At 34.0% G+C, this 14,777-nt stretch overlaps 1 protein-coding gene across 1 annotated transcript in view; it reads left to right on the top strand.

The window, feature by feature from the left end:
* Positions 1 to 14,037, top strand: part of EPC2 (enhancer of polycomb homolog 2) — a 107,016-nt gene extending 92,979 nt beyond the window's left edge. Inside the window, exons 10-14 of the mRNA XM_032637925.1 lie at positions 26 to 369; positions 9,033 to 9,169; positions 10,341 to 10,500; positions 11,440 to 11,773; positions 12,775 to 14,037. Of these exons, the coding sequence (XP_032493816.1) occupies positions 26 to 369; positions 9,033 to 9,169; positions 10,341 to 10,500; positions 11,440 to 11,773; positions 12,775 to 12,847 (1,048 nt within the window). The 3' untranslated portion in view covers positions 12,848 to 14,037. The remainder of the gene's footprint in view (positions 1 to 25; positions 370 to 9,032; positions 9,170 to 10,340; positions 10,501 to 11,439; positions 11,774 to 12,774) is intronic.
* Positions 14,038 to 14,777: the final 740 nt, after the last annotated feature.

The raw sequence follows: 14,777 nt of genomic DNA, 5'->3' as shown, positions 1-14,777 counted from the left end.
TATTTGGCTTTATATTGCTTTTCAGGGTCATAATGGACCGGATATCCACAGAACATGACCCAGTCCTGAAACAGATAGACCCTGAAATGCTGAATGGTTTTTCAAGCGCTTCCCAAACTATAGACTTTTCTTCTAATTTCTCTCGGACCAATGCTTCCAGTAAACATTGTGAAAATAGACTGTCCCTTTCTGAAATATTAAGCAATATCAGATCATGTCGACTACAGTGTTTCCAGCCAAGGCTACTAAATTTACAGGACAGTGATAGTGAAGAATGTACCTCAAGAAAACCAGGGCAGACTGTGAACAATAAAAGAGTTTCTGCAGCATCTGTAGCTTTATTGAACACCAGCAAGAATGGCATATCAGGTAAGTTGTCACTTTGTTAAAAGTATATCCTCTTCTCCTTAATTTTTCATTATCCACTAAATAGACTCTCAGGGTGAATTTTGAAGGTTTATTTTCATGATCCTACCGAGGAAAGGAACTTTATCTTAACCTATTACATTTTTTTTCCAACCTAAGAAACTAAACTCTATTATTGTGATTCACATTTTAACCAAAATGTCCTAACTGATACCTATAAAACCACTGGCTTGTATTTTGAATGTGTGTGCCTGGTATGGTGAATGTGTAGGCACAATGCATAAGGAATTCCCTATGGGCAAAGTGGTTATAAGCTGCTGTCAGATCATCATAGCACAATACTGTCTGCTTTTGTTAAAGAAAATTTTCATTTTATTATATTAACTTTGCTTAAATGTAAGCATTGCTTCTCAGGAGTACCATTAAAAGTTTTCTTTCTGAAAAATGATTTTTAAAGAGGTTCCCTATGAATAGTTGTAATTTTGGTCTGATAACTTACCTCTCTAATTGAGATTGGAAAGTTTTTTTCCTCTTAAGAGACATTGTATTCAAATTAATATACATAGGCATTATAAAATAATGTATAACATCTAGAGGATCTAAAATGTAATCTTGATTTGTTTTCTTCTGTGGATAGTCTTCTCTTTATCACATGTATACAAGTATGTATAATTTATAAATGTCTTTGTAATGTATACATTGCAAAAAAATGCGTGGTATCCAGAGGCAAAGCTAGATGTGGCTTGACTTATACTATTGATATTCTTTCTTTCTCTAAAATGTATATATTTCTAAATTATTTCCTAGATGGTGCATTTTCGTATGCAAAATTGTTATGTTAAACTTCTTCAAAGTGATTTTAAATCATTTTAGGTTGACATTTGGTCTCAATAGTGTTCCGTCTTTCTTAATTACTGAACTGTTTATTTTCAAACTTGACTTAGACATTTATCTATTTAAAGGTTGTTATGGAAAATTGGATTTGTTTGAATGATTGGAAGGTGGCATATCATTTCTCCAAATTAGTTGGTTAATTTTCTCCCAAACGAATTTAGGTGAGGAAAATGGCATCCCGTTATATAAAGTTCATGAGTCTGTGAAGTTTAATGACCTTTTGAAGCTCAAATGGATAAATACCTATTATGACTTGAGGTTGTAGGATTCTTAGAAATCTAAAAATAGTAGGAAGTTGATGAATATTAGGTCAAATCTTTTTTTGAGCCAACTCTAAGACATTGTTCAAATTATTTAACTTAACTAAAATTCCTGTACCAAAAATTACTCACAATAGCTTTTGCCAAAAAGTGAGTTTAAAAACATCATATATAGGCATTTATAATTAGATTTGACCATAAATTGAAGTTTTTCTCTACCAATGAATACCATAACAAAAAAGTGATTTTAATATGTTCCTTAAGTTGAATATGGCCAAATAATTGCAGCTTTCTACTGTACATTCCTGATACACTCCAGATCTATGTGACTCGGCTGTTTTCCAGAAAATGTTTGTTGCGCATGTTATTGTATCATCAGTACTCTGTATGTGTGGATTCAGAATGTAACGTAAATAATTCCATACAATCAGTTCTAGAATTTTATGACACTACCATATATCAGCATAAAATAAGCATTTAAAGTATTATTTTAGGCATTCATGCACTTCTCAGGGAACTTAAAATCACAAATATGCAATGCTAACATCATAGATAATAAGACTTTTTTTATTTTTGCCTTTCCCCTACCATCAGAAAAAAAATAGTAGTTTTGGTCTGTGTAATTTTTCCTGCCTTATGTTTATGTATGTTATGTAATGGTACTATGTCTCAACTTAGTACCATTTCTTTCTTCCCTTAAAAAAGTTCAAGGTTTAAGCAACAGCTAAGCTACATTAGAATCAATGTTTTAGAATCAGGTCTTTCAAATATGTATTTAATTATTTATTACTAGAGTAAAGGATTTTGTTCAAGTTTTTTTCTCTGCTAACTATGACCCTCTAGTCATTGAGGCCACAAGGTGTTTTGTTTTTAACAAATTTCTTTTGTTTCAAAATATTAGGCACGGTGTATAAATTCATAATGAAACAGGTCTTTTTAACAACAGTTTTGTAAACAACTGAAAAGCTATGGCAGTATTTTTGTTTGTATGGGGTGCGCGCCATGTCGCATGCGGGACCTTAGTTCCCCTACCAGGGATCAAACCTGGTCCCACGGCAATGAAAGTGCGGGGTCCTAACCACTGGATTGCCAGGGAGTTCTCCCGTGGCAGTTTTAAGTACCCACCTGTACCAGTTACATTCATTACATAGTTTCTCAGTTCTGGATAGATCATTTTAAGTGGATTCAGTTATAATTCAGTAAATACTGATAGAAATTCCTTTTCTACCTAAAGAAAAGGTTATAGGAATTTTTTAAAGTTATATTTTTATATTTGATGGACATGTACAAAAGAATTGAATCTTCATATATTTGGTTTCTTTTAATCTGTGTGTCTAACACTTTTGCCTTCTGCTTACTCTTTGTGGACTTGATCAGGAGAGCATGCATGTCTTTAAGAGTAATAGGACTGATATTCGTCAGTTACCTGGCAGAGAGTCAAGTACTGAATTTTCTGTTTCACAGCTGGGAAATCCTGGCAAATAAAGGGTTTAATCAGAAATAGAAGCCTGACATATATACACTATTGATACTATGTATAAAATAGATAACTAATAAGAACCTACTGTATAGCACAGGGAACTCTACTCAGTGCTCTGTGGTGACCTAAATGGGAAGGAAATCCAAAAAAGAGGGGATAGGTATATGTATATACGTATATGTGTATGTATATACATATATGTATGTATGTATATGTATATACGCATACGTATATGTATATATGTATACGTATAGCTGATTCTCTGCTGTACAGTAGAAACTAACACAACATTGTAAAGCAACTATACTCCAATAAAAATTTTAAAAATAAATAAATAATGGGGTAAAAAGAAATAGAAACCTGATATACTTGACAATAATATTTATTTGTATCACAAGTTCCTTAGTTCTTTAAAAAAAAAAAACCTTGAACTTGAGGACCAATGGCAAAGTATTTTCTTACTTTTATGTTGTTCTTAACCCAGTTAATGTTTTTCAAGTCATAATCTCTGTGTACTGAACATATTCTAATTATTATTTTCTATACGGTACTGAATGGACTTAAAGGGAAACAAATAGAACTGTGTGTCATAGTTATTAGTAAGAACTAAAGACTTCATTTAGTTAACTGTTAAATAAAAGTATGTTTTCTTAATTGAAAATCTCTTCTCAAAGAATAGAAGCAGGACAGAAAGGAAAGATAGATGTGCTGAACATGGCAAGTGGATAACCAAGGAAAATTAAGTTTATACATAATTATTTAGGATCTAATATATGCAAAGCACTATGTTAAGTGTTTAAAAGTTGCAGAGTTTTAGAAGACAATAATCCTTACCTTCAAGGAGCTTAAACATGGATTATACATGACAGATATTATATTCTTTATATAAATAGGTGGTAAAGTTTTCAGTCATTTGAAACTGCAGTATTTATTCTTTTGAGACACTATTCTTAAATCCTAACCTTAAGCAAATATATTTCACATCTAAAAGTAGCATTGCTTGTTCAGACTTGAAGGGCCAGATTAATTTGCTTTTTTTTTTAGCATCTTTAAGGATTAATTTACTTTTAATCTTGGTTTAGACCAAAGTATGGTTGCAAGTTAACATGTTTTTTCTTTTCGTATTTGTATTGTATACTGGATAGATAGATACTAGCAACTCTTCTTGAAGCTTTTGACCAGATTCAAATATCTTAATATTACCAGTTTGTAAAATCAGCAACATTTTGGGCAGTTTTCCAAGAGAAATTCCTGGTTTTTAATTTTTCCAGTGTCTTTTCCCATTCTTTTTAAAATTGCCATAAAATGTTTGCAAGCATAAAAGTTTTAAGAAAGGTAAAACTATGTTTTTAACAACTAGCTAAGGTACTCACAAGGATTTATTTTTTTAGTTAGGGTCACTTCTAAGGGTGGGAAATGGATTCAGACTTCAGGAGTTTAAAAGATTTTAGTTTGACTGCTAAAGGAAATAATATTGAAATTTCAGTTATAACTATTTAGCTTGGATGTCGGAAGTTTAAATGGATCTTTAGTCTGTTTTCTTTATCTTCACATCTCCTTTGTTCCTCATTCCCCACCCCCTTCACCCTCTCACCTGCCATCTTCACCCTCATTATTATCCCCACAGTTTTTCAGTTTATTCATTAGTTACATTATAGGATGTGTAGTCCTGGACAGGTAATGTCGTCTTTCATGGATTGGAAGATTTGTCCTCAGAGTAGCTCCAGTGTTTTTATGTGAACTTTTACCTGATTCCTTGCTATGACCTAGAAGGTTTAAAATAGGATCTCTCTCCCCCTCCATATAGCCCCAGATCTAGCTTTTAAAACAAACAAAAACTGCATATAGTCAGCATTGCTTCAACAAAGCATGTATTAAAACTTTTATAACAAAGACCTGCCTGGTAGGTGAAGAAGTGTTGAATAATATATTCATTTCGACTTTTAGATAATCTTTCCTACCACATTAGATGTTCTTCATTAAGCTACAAAAACTTGGTCTAGGGCTTCCCTGGTGGCGCAGTGGTTGAGAGTCCGCCTGTGATGCAGGGGACACGGGTTCGTGCCCCGGTCCGGGAAGATCCCACATGCCGCGGAGCGGCTGGGCCTGTGCGTCCAGAGCCTGTGCTCCGCAATGGGAGAGGCCACAACAGTGAGAGGCCCGCGTACCGCAAAAAAAAAAAAAAAAAAAAAAAAAACTTGGTCTAAGCTAGTGTTTTTAAAAATTCATGGCTTCCCAAGAATAAATCATCTTAGCCCACTTTGAGAAACACTGCATTAAAAGTTAAAAGACTATTTTAAAAAGGCAGCAGGTACAAGCCCAAAAATCATATGTTTATATTCTGTTGTGGGGTGGTCATCCAGAAAATACAGAAGGTGTTTTGATTAGATTTTTCTTTTTATTAGTTTATCAATGAAACATCAATACAAAGTTGACAAATACTTGTAAAGATTTCACACATACTCAAGAATATATTCTCCGTGGGCCCAAGTTTAAGGAACAGTGATCTAGGGCTTTAGAATCAGTACAGCAGTGTAAAATCTAGTGGAGATACCTAGAGTATGTTTTTGATGGATCACTGTCAGATTATGAGAGGGAAAGGTGATGAGGGACCAACCTAGCAGAACCACCTTATAGGAACCACATGCCTGAAAGGTGAAGAAAGAAATGAGGGATACCTAGGATCTTTGAAATCAGAATCAACATTCTAAGGATGGTGACAAGTGTTCTAAGAAAAAGTACATGGATTCATCTGAGGAGTAAGTCAAACTGATAAACCCAAGATAGGTAAAGAGCCAGGTACAAAGAAAGCCAGAAAGGTTAGAGCCTTAGTGAAAAACAGACTGTCAGTTATATACACAAAATATTTAGAAATGCAAGTGTGTTATTAATGTACAGAATAACGTATTTGCATACATAAAAGGGGAAATTCTGTAATATGTGACCTATTAGAATGTGTTACCCAGGGAGATTTGCAAAACTCCTTACTTAGGGAAAGGAACACTTCCTGTCTGTCTGGAATAGTGAAATATTGCCTTCACAAAACAATCAGAGTGTGGTTACTTTTAAACTGACAGGACTTGGAGGTGTGGGGTAGGGGAGATGGATGACCAGCATGGATTTTACTTTTAAGCTAGCAACTCATGAGAGCAACTAGTAGAAAGAACTTGGCTTGGCCCTAAGCAAGAGAAGCAGATATCGTTTCTCTTTTCATACATTCCCACTTCCCCTTTATGCCACTACCACCCATCCATAGCTGGACCCCTATTCTGTATCTCATTCCTAAAGAGATTTCTTCACACTGTTAAGTATGACCTTTTCCTGGTGTTATTTTAATGCTTGCCTCTTGATAACTCAAAGCCAATGTAAGAAATAAATTTCTTATGGAAGTATTTCAGTAATTTATGAAAGGAAAAATAATTAGTGGAGAAGGTGCTTTCAATCACATTACCATCCTCCACCTACTAGTAAGTCAACCCTGAAGATGATAATTCAATACTGTGTCTGTGTCATTAAAACCATACATTTCTTACCACTTTCCACTCACCCTAACAAAATGAAAGAGGTCATTTAGGGAGGATGTTTTGTATGTGTTCCAATTCTGTGTCATGATTACTAATTGCTATTTTTGTCTAAAAGTGTTTAATGCTCTAGAAAATTCTGAATGGGGAACATAAGCATTTTTCAAGCACAAAACACCTTTTAGTAAAAAAAGAACTAGATGTCAAGAATGAATCCAACATGCTGAGCTTGTGGTGAGGGGGAAGAGGAAAAAAGTGAATGTAATATTTTAAGCATATCCATATTTTGGAATTAAGTTTTATATCAGTGGTTTTCAACTAATAACAGAATCAGGGATGAGAATTTTGGTATCAAAGTCAGCCTGAGTTTTAAAAAGTTAGGCAACACTTGAACATTAATTTGAGTAATTTCAGTTGCGTCTTGGTTGGGATTTTATGAGGTTTCTATGGGGAAAAGGATGGGGTTCCTGAGCAAATTAATGGTTTCAACAAGTCAGGGCAGTAAGTAGACATATCCCCCCAGAAAACAGGAAATTTTATTAGCATCCCTTTTTAATAGCTATATAAAGTGATCATCTTCTTATAAAAGCAAGTAGAATACCTCTAGTTGGCAACACTTTGTTAGCTAATGACTACTAACCAAAAGTAATTTTTTTATTAAAAGAATACAATTTGTTCTTTCTAGTAATTTATATGTATACTTTATTCTGATTAGTAAGATTTTATAATTGTCTGACTTAAAAGCTTTTGGAAAAAGAAAAGATTCTCATTTCTCTCTCAATTTTTAAATAGCTACTAAAAGTGTATTCTCTTTATTTGGTTTATTCCTCACTTAAAATTAACCACTGTGACTTCTCACCTTTTCATCACAACATAAATCTTAGCTCTGGACAAACATAATGCTGAATTTGAGTGAGTAGACCATACATCAGATTCCAAGTCCATTTCTTTCGAATTGGTACACTGTTTATACACATAGGACTTAAACAGATGTATTTGGGTTTAACTTAAGATTTTCCTTCCTGGCTTTGTATCTAATAAACTATTTTTCATCTCTCCCAAGGTTTTCAAACCGCTGGAAATTCATGAATACTTCACATTTTCATTTCATTTTGAAGATTTTAAATTTAGAATTAAATTTTTTTTTCATCCAAAAATAGAATACTTGCAGTGAACTTAACATGTGCAAAGAAAGACATTTGATTTTGTTGGTAATTCAGTAAGATAACTAATGTGTACTTCAAATATACAGGTAATAGTAAAATTTTAGCGTGAGCACTATCATAGGCCCAGTTTTTTTAATCTTCTAAAAATAAAATTGCTATCTCAGAACTGTTTTTTCCTGATAGTCCAGTACTAATTTTAATGATAACATTGTAGAACAGAAATGAAGGTATATATAAAGCTTTGTCCATCTCTGGGGCCTAATTCCTTTTTCATAGAAAATAAGCTGTACTTTGCATAACTTGTTATATGTCTAATTTACCATCAAAAATTTTTTTTAAATTTCTCACTTATGATCCTACTAAATGGAGAACTTGGGGACCGGGGCTAGTTACGTAACATAGGTTGAAGGTATAGCCTCCTATCTAAACTCCTTCAGGTCATATAGACTAGATAGCTAGATTACATTTAAAGGTTGGCTCATATTAGTTGGTGTTTCTTTCTATGTATCTTTTCTTCCCAACTACACTGTAGGACCCTCTTTTTAATTTATTTTTTCCCTGTATTCATTCTTAACTCTTAATGCAGCACTTTTCGTCATAGATAGTAAATACTTGTTGATTAAGTGAAATAGTTGGGAGAGAGGAAAGAAAGCAATAAAGAAAAATAGAGAAAAAAAAAAAAAATAGAGTAAAATTACTCTAGTAGTACATGTATTCTGATGTGATTTAATGTTTTGTGACTCTAGTAACATACTGACTTCTGTGGAGATAGCTTTGTGTCCTCTAAATCAGTTTATCAGTGATCTCCTTAAATATCAGTGGTGAATGAAAGTTTGTTTACATTTCTTTGAAAAAAGTGTTTCTTATTGTAACTTTTTCTTAAGTAATTTTTTAAATAAAAGTTTTAAATGTCTTTATTTGACATTTAGTAACTTTTAACAGTTGGTAACAGCATAGTTGATTACATCCGAGGATGCTGAACACTTCTCTGATTTCCAGCCCATGTTTTCATAGATAGGACTTATTTTAGACATCAAATCTATTGGCTTAAACTATGGTTTAAGTCTGAATAGAAGGGAGAATCCTTATATTTGAACTACGTTATACACTAAAATCTACATATAGGCACTTTTTTAGCATGTGATATTAGAAGGTCATAGATATTAGCATAAGCCACTTTGGCTGAAAGATCTGTTGTTTTTATTCAGTTCTTTGCTGCTGATGTATATTGTGATTTGAAATTGCTTTTCATCTTAATCGTGGAATAACTTCATATTGTATTCTACTTGTGTTGTTAAAGGTACTTTAAAACATACGTATTTCTAAAATTAGTGTCCTTTTCCAGTGACAGGGGGTATCACAGAAGAGCAATTTCAGACTCATCAACAGCAGTTAGTTCAAATGCAAAGGCAGCAACTTGCTCAGCTTCAGCAGAAACAGCAATCTCAGCATTCCTCGCAACAGACACATCCAAAAGCACAGGTAAACCTGTCTTTTAATCATGGTTATGTCTATTCCTTTCTTTCATAATTATGTCTTTTTTTGAAAATTTTAGTCAGGTCACAGAAGATAACCTTGTCATTACCACTCTTGATTCTGGAGACCAAACCTAAGTGTCTTTTCAGTTAATTTACATAATTTTAAGTGACTAGTTTATATTTTATGAGAGGAGCACTAGAGCCAAATATTAGTATTTTTAATTTAGGAAAGAAGTACATATTTTTAGAAGGGTTATTAAGAATTCATAGAAGTAATTATATTCTCTTAGAACCATCATCGCCCACCCCTACTCCCCCAGAAATATTTTTGTCAAGGATATGACTATCCTAACTCCTTCCTAACCTGTGCATTTAAGTGCCATGTGAACGTGCCCCATGAGCTGAGAGGTAATTGTCTCGACTTGTGCCATAAATCCAGACAACATAGCCCTTTGCCTATTTGAATCACATTTCCCTGAAGAAAAAAAAATTGCCACTAGGTGAGGTTTTCCTAGGCACCATTAAATGATTGACAGTTGGGATAAGAGTAAAAATACCTTATAAAACTGTATTGCCAGAAGAAAAAAAGCCCTGCCAACACCTTGATATGAGCCTGTAAGACTGATTTTGGACTTCTGGCCTCCAGAACTGTTTGAGAATAAACTTACGTTGTTTAAGCCACTAAAAAGCTGTTAGTAACAGCTAAGCAGTTTAATACAGAATCAAAAGGAATATGACCATTAAAATTGCCTTTGTTTGCCTTTTCTGAATCTCAGGTATGTCCAACCTACTGAAACATTAGGCTAAGACACAGTTTTACATTGGGACAAAAATGACTGTTAGTCATCTCTGTTATTTCATTTTGCCCATAGTATGTAGACTGTCAAGTATTTTTAAAGGCATTCATTAACACTTATTAGCAAAATGAATAGGGCATTAAAGGTTTGGGTTGTTTACTACCCTAGCTCTTTCTCATAAATAATTGCTTCCCAGTTTTTAGTCGCTTTCCTGTTTCATATGATGAAAATAGCCTATCGAGTCCTAGATCTCTTAACCTAAACACCTATAACTGTTCAAGATGAAAAAGGCAGCAGCCTCTTGAGTTTGCTCATTTCTTAACATGTTTGTGAACTCATGTCTAAAAAGCTGAGAGTTTAATTTTGTTTATTATATAGGGCTCAAGCACCTCTGACTGTATGTCTAAAACACTTGACTCAGCCAGCGCCCATTTTGCTGCATCTGCGGTGGTCAGTGCACCTGTTCCAAGTCGCAGTGAGGTAACCAAGGAACAGAACACTGGCCACAACAACATAAACGGTGTAGTCCAGCCTTCAGGTAAGCCTGTTGTTTCATGTGATACTTACTAGCTCAAAGTTGCAACTCAGTGATTTGAGGTATGGTTTTTGGTTTTCAAATCCAAGGGAAAACATCGTACAAGAAATCAATCTGGACTCTTCATAATATCTGTGGATATGTATGGTGGAATAGCTGGATGTTTTCTAGAATTCACATAGAGCCTGCTCCCTGTTTCCTCCCACACCCACTGGATTCCTACCTATGTAACACTTCACCCTGCCTCGTTTTATCCACATACTGTCAGTTGCCTCACATCTTAGGCAACACATCGAGCTAATTGCTAACCATCATCGTTGAATCATTTGTACATTTATAAAAAGGTGAAATACAATTTATCAGTAAATTGGAAATTAGGTTTACCTTCCCAGTCTTACATACTCACAGGCCTGCTTTCTCTGACTCCTCCTCATGAAATACAATATTGCTGTGAACGTATTTCTGCTGCTTACTACCGAGTCCTCAAAGATTTGCTGTTCCTATCAACCCTCAACTACTGCTCAGACCCTAGGGTTTTCCTCTTGCTTTTACATATACCCATGATTGTGATTGCCCTTCCTTACTGATGTTCTTGCATGTGTACATTCTAATGGAAGTCCAACCTTCATCTACACCTGCCCTCGATCTCCAGAGAGGAGCTCTCTGTCCTATTATACAGTTTCCAAATATGGAGGCAGGACAATACTTTGCAAACCCTTTTGTGTAGGCTAGTAGAAAGAGGGTGTCTTTGGGGTTGAAACAGGTGAATATGTTACCAATCAGAAGGTCTCTTTGGAGAGGCCGTTATGTGGAAGGTTAATTTGGTATTTAACTAGATTACAAATGTTTGCATTTCTCTTTATTTTTAAGCTCCTAATTTTTTAAAAAGTTTAATGTCTCATGACTTGAATGGAACGATTTTTTTTTTTCCTTCTCCTTCAGGAACCTCTAAAACATTATACTCCACCAACATGGCTTTATCATCCAGCCCAGGGATTTCAGCTGTACAACTTGTAAGGACAGTTGGCCACACCACTACAAACCACTTAATCCCAGCATTGTGCACAAGCAGTCCTCAAACACTTCCCATGAACAATTCCTGCCTGACAAATGCAGTGCACCTCAATAACGTCAGTGTTGTTTCTCCAGTCAATGTGCATATCAATACACGGACTTCAGCACCATCGCCAACAGCCTTAAAACTTGCCACAGTTGCTGCCAGTATGGACAGAGTGCCAAAGGTTACTCCTAGCAGTGCCATCAGCAGCATAGCAAGGTGTGTGTGTGTGTGTGTGTGTGTGTGTGTGTTTCAAGTATCATTCTGTCCCTTTCTGCTATCCTGTGGGAGGAAAGATACTTTTTTTTTTTTTTTAATTGCTCAAGCAATAGATGTCTTGTCAATTGATTGACTTGCTTTTCAACAGATACTGAATATCTGCTTAGTCTAAAGCTCTGTGACCTAGATCATTTGTTTGAGGTCACTGGTAGGATGTTTAAATGCCAATCAGAACTGTAAAAAAAAAAAAAAAAAGGAAAAAAAACCCACATCAACTTGGGAACCATCAAACTGAAATAATACATCAGTCTATTTTAGAAGCTTAATTTATTCTTCTATTACTTCTTTGTAGTGTAGACAGTCCAGAAGGCTAGAGTTGTTATTAGCTTCCAGAGCTTTAGTTTTCAAATCAAAATTTGTATTTTCTTCAGTATTATACACAAAGGGAAAGTAAATTAATCTATGTATATTTTAAAATTGAGAATATTCTGAAATTAACTAAATCCATGATAATGTATTTCAGATTTTTTCTTTCTGTGACACTAATGCGTGAGAATAAAAAAAATTGATTTGCACGGATTAATAACTACATGACCTTAAACCTGTAAAATTAAATTATAGTAGAAAATAATTTAAGTAATATTGTGCTCCAAATGATTATTCTTTTTGAGCATCATATGCTCCATCTATTGTAAAAACACTTGGATTGTCATATGTTATATATTTCATAAGTAATTTATCATTGGCTTCTACTGAAATAGTGTGTTAAATTACTGTCTTTCCTAAGTAAATAGTTATAATCAAGTTCTTAGGAATTACTAGGATTTTTTAGCTGAAGAAAACTTTTCCTCATTCCTGTATAGAAATTATAAAAATGGGAGATGTTCTTCTGCAGTATGTGTTTTGTTGTAATTACATAAAAATGTATCTATAAATACTAAGTGATACACATCATATTCTAGAGAGTATTAATGTTTATTTTACTCTTTGCCTTATTATAGAGAGAACCACGAACCAGAAAGATTGGGTTTAAATGGAATAGCAGAGACAACAGTAGCTATGGAAGTGACATAACCTAAAACATGTGGCTTTGACCTGTGCTGATGGTGTGCAGTCATTCATATTCCAGCTGAATGCAAAAGGCGACACTCTGTGGATCACAGAGCGTAACAATGGACCTAAATGGACTAGAGTATATCGGATGTTAAATCGATATATGATGTATATTTTGTAAAATTGGGAAAATCACTACCTTGTAATATAGTTTATTTGTATCATCAATATTATTTCTGTTACTTGAATAGTAGATATTCATCATCATGCTTTTGCACTTGAATTTGCAACTGAATGGATTTTAAAAAATAATTCTTTAATGGGATCATGAGCATGAAATGGGATCCTGCATCACTTGTTTTAACTATTTATTTTGCCATGTTTACATTTTGTATCTTGTAAAAATAAATCCAACTTTGTGTCTAAAAAGTTAAAGATTCATAGCTAGGAAATGAAATTCTTGTAATTTTTTTCTAAAGGAACTGTAAAGTTTTCACTTGGTTCATTTTGTTTCACAATTTGACTAGATGGAATTTTTGGTAAATACTTTAGTGGCATTTCACTGTCAAATATGAAGTTCAAGGCAAAATAGTATTTTCTATTACTGTGCAGGGGAAAGGGATGGATCGATACATGCAAATTTAATGTAGTAACTCACTTTTCCATATATTTTGAATGTATATTTCTATTTATAATACCAGTTTATAAAAAATGATTACACAGAAAAAAGGACTAGGAAAAATTATGCATCTAGCACATTTAAACTGTGCAGGTATGAACATTTTTCAAGGATTACATTGTATCTGAAGACTGCATATTTTAACTGGCTTTACCTGTACCACACCACATAAAGGATATTTTGCCAGGTATGTACTGCATTGTGTGATTGCAGTAACCATTGGAGGTCTAGATATCGAGCCATCCCGGGTGCTGGGAGGGGGGGGTCGTGGCAAGATTTTGTCTTTTCAGTTTTGGAGAGGTTTCCTGTGGCTACAAGGCAAGTAACGGGTTGGAAAACGTCTGACTGTAAGCGTTGGACACCTTCACAGTGTAGTGTTTTAGTGACTTTTTTTATACGGTTCTTGTATATTAGATACGTGTAGTGGTGTTTCAGAATGTTTGTTTATGCACTAGTTCAGACAACTTTCCCTGTTACTTGTTCTTGATAAGTGAAAACTGCAGGGAAATAAAAATACATATCAAAACATGGACATGCTGCATATGTGTTTATTTCACAATGTGCACACAGTATAAGTTAAAGTTTAAGGGAGATGATAGCACTTAACAGCACTTTTCATTTTCACAGTGCTTTCCAAGCATTAATGAAAAGAATTATAAGAAGCTCGTCTGTGGGCACTATTGGGTTTCAGATAATCCAATATAAACTACCTTTGATATGAAAATTTCTTAAAATATTTTACAGAATGTAAGTAATTTGCAGTATAACATTCATTGAAATCTCATAAATGAGCCTCATTTTATAAATAAAAGTTTAGAGTAGAATTATATTGCAAGGGGTTTTGTCAAGTAAGTACTGGGAAATGTAAATATTTTTAATGAATATGATTAAAACCATTTCAAACTTCATAATTTTATACTTTACATTTTTTATATCTGCAGTCCTGAAAGTTGTAAATTGATATGTCAGTTGATTTAATGGACCAGGGTTTCTGCTGAGAGTGGTTTTTATTCAGGTCCTGAATATGTAAAGCAATTTATGGTCAAAACCATAGGAAAAAATAAATTTAATTTCTTCATTGGTTGTGACCTGATAGGATCCATGCTCGTTTCTTCCATACTACCTCTGGAGTTACTCATTGCTGATGATATAAAGAAAATAATTTTGATTTGATATGTAGTATGACTGTGTTCATTCTGCTTTTAGTTGGATGTATCTCCTTGCTATTAAGAACTCAAAACAACTTTAGTGCCGATTCCGGAGAAAGGTTTT

Source organism: Phocoena sinus, chromosome 7 (assembly GCF_008692025.1).
Source record: "Phocoena sinus isolate mPhoSin1 chromosome 7, mPhoSin1.pri, whole genome shotgun sequence".
Lineage (NCBI taxonomy): Eukaryota > Metazoa > Chordata > Mammalia > Artiodactyla > Phocoenidae > Phocoena > Phocoena sinus.
This window is presented reverse-complemented; position numbering and strand designations above follow the sequence as displayed.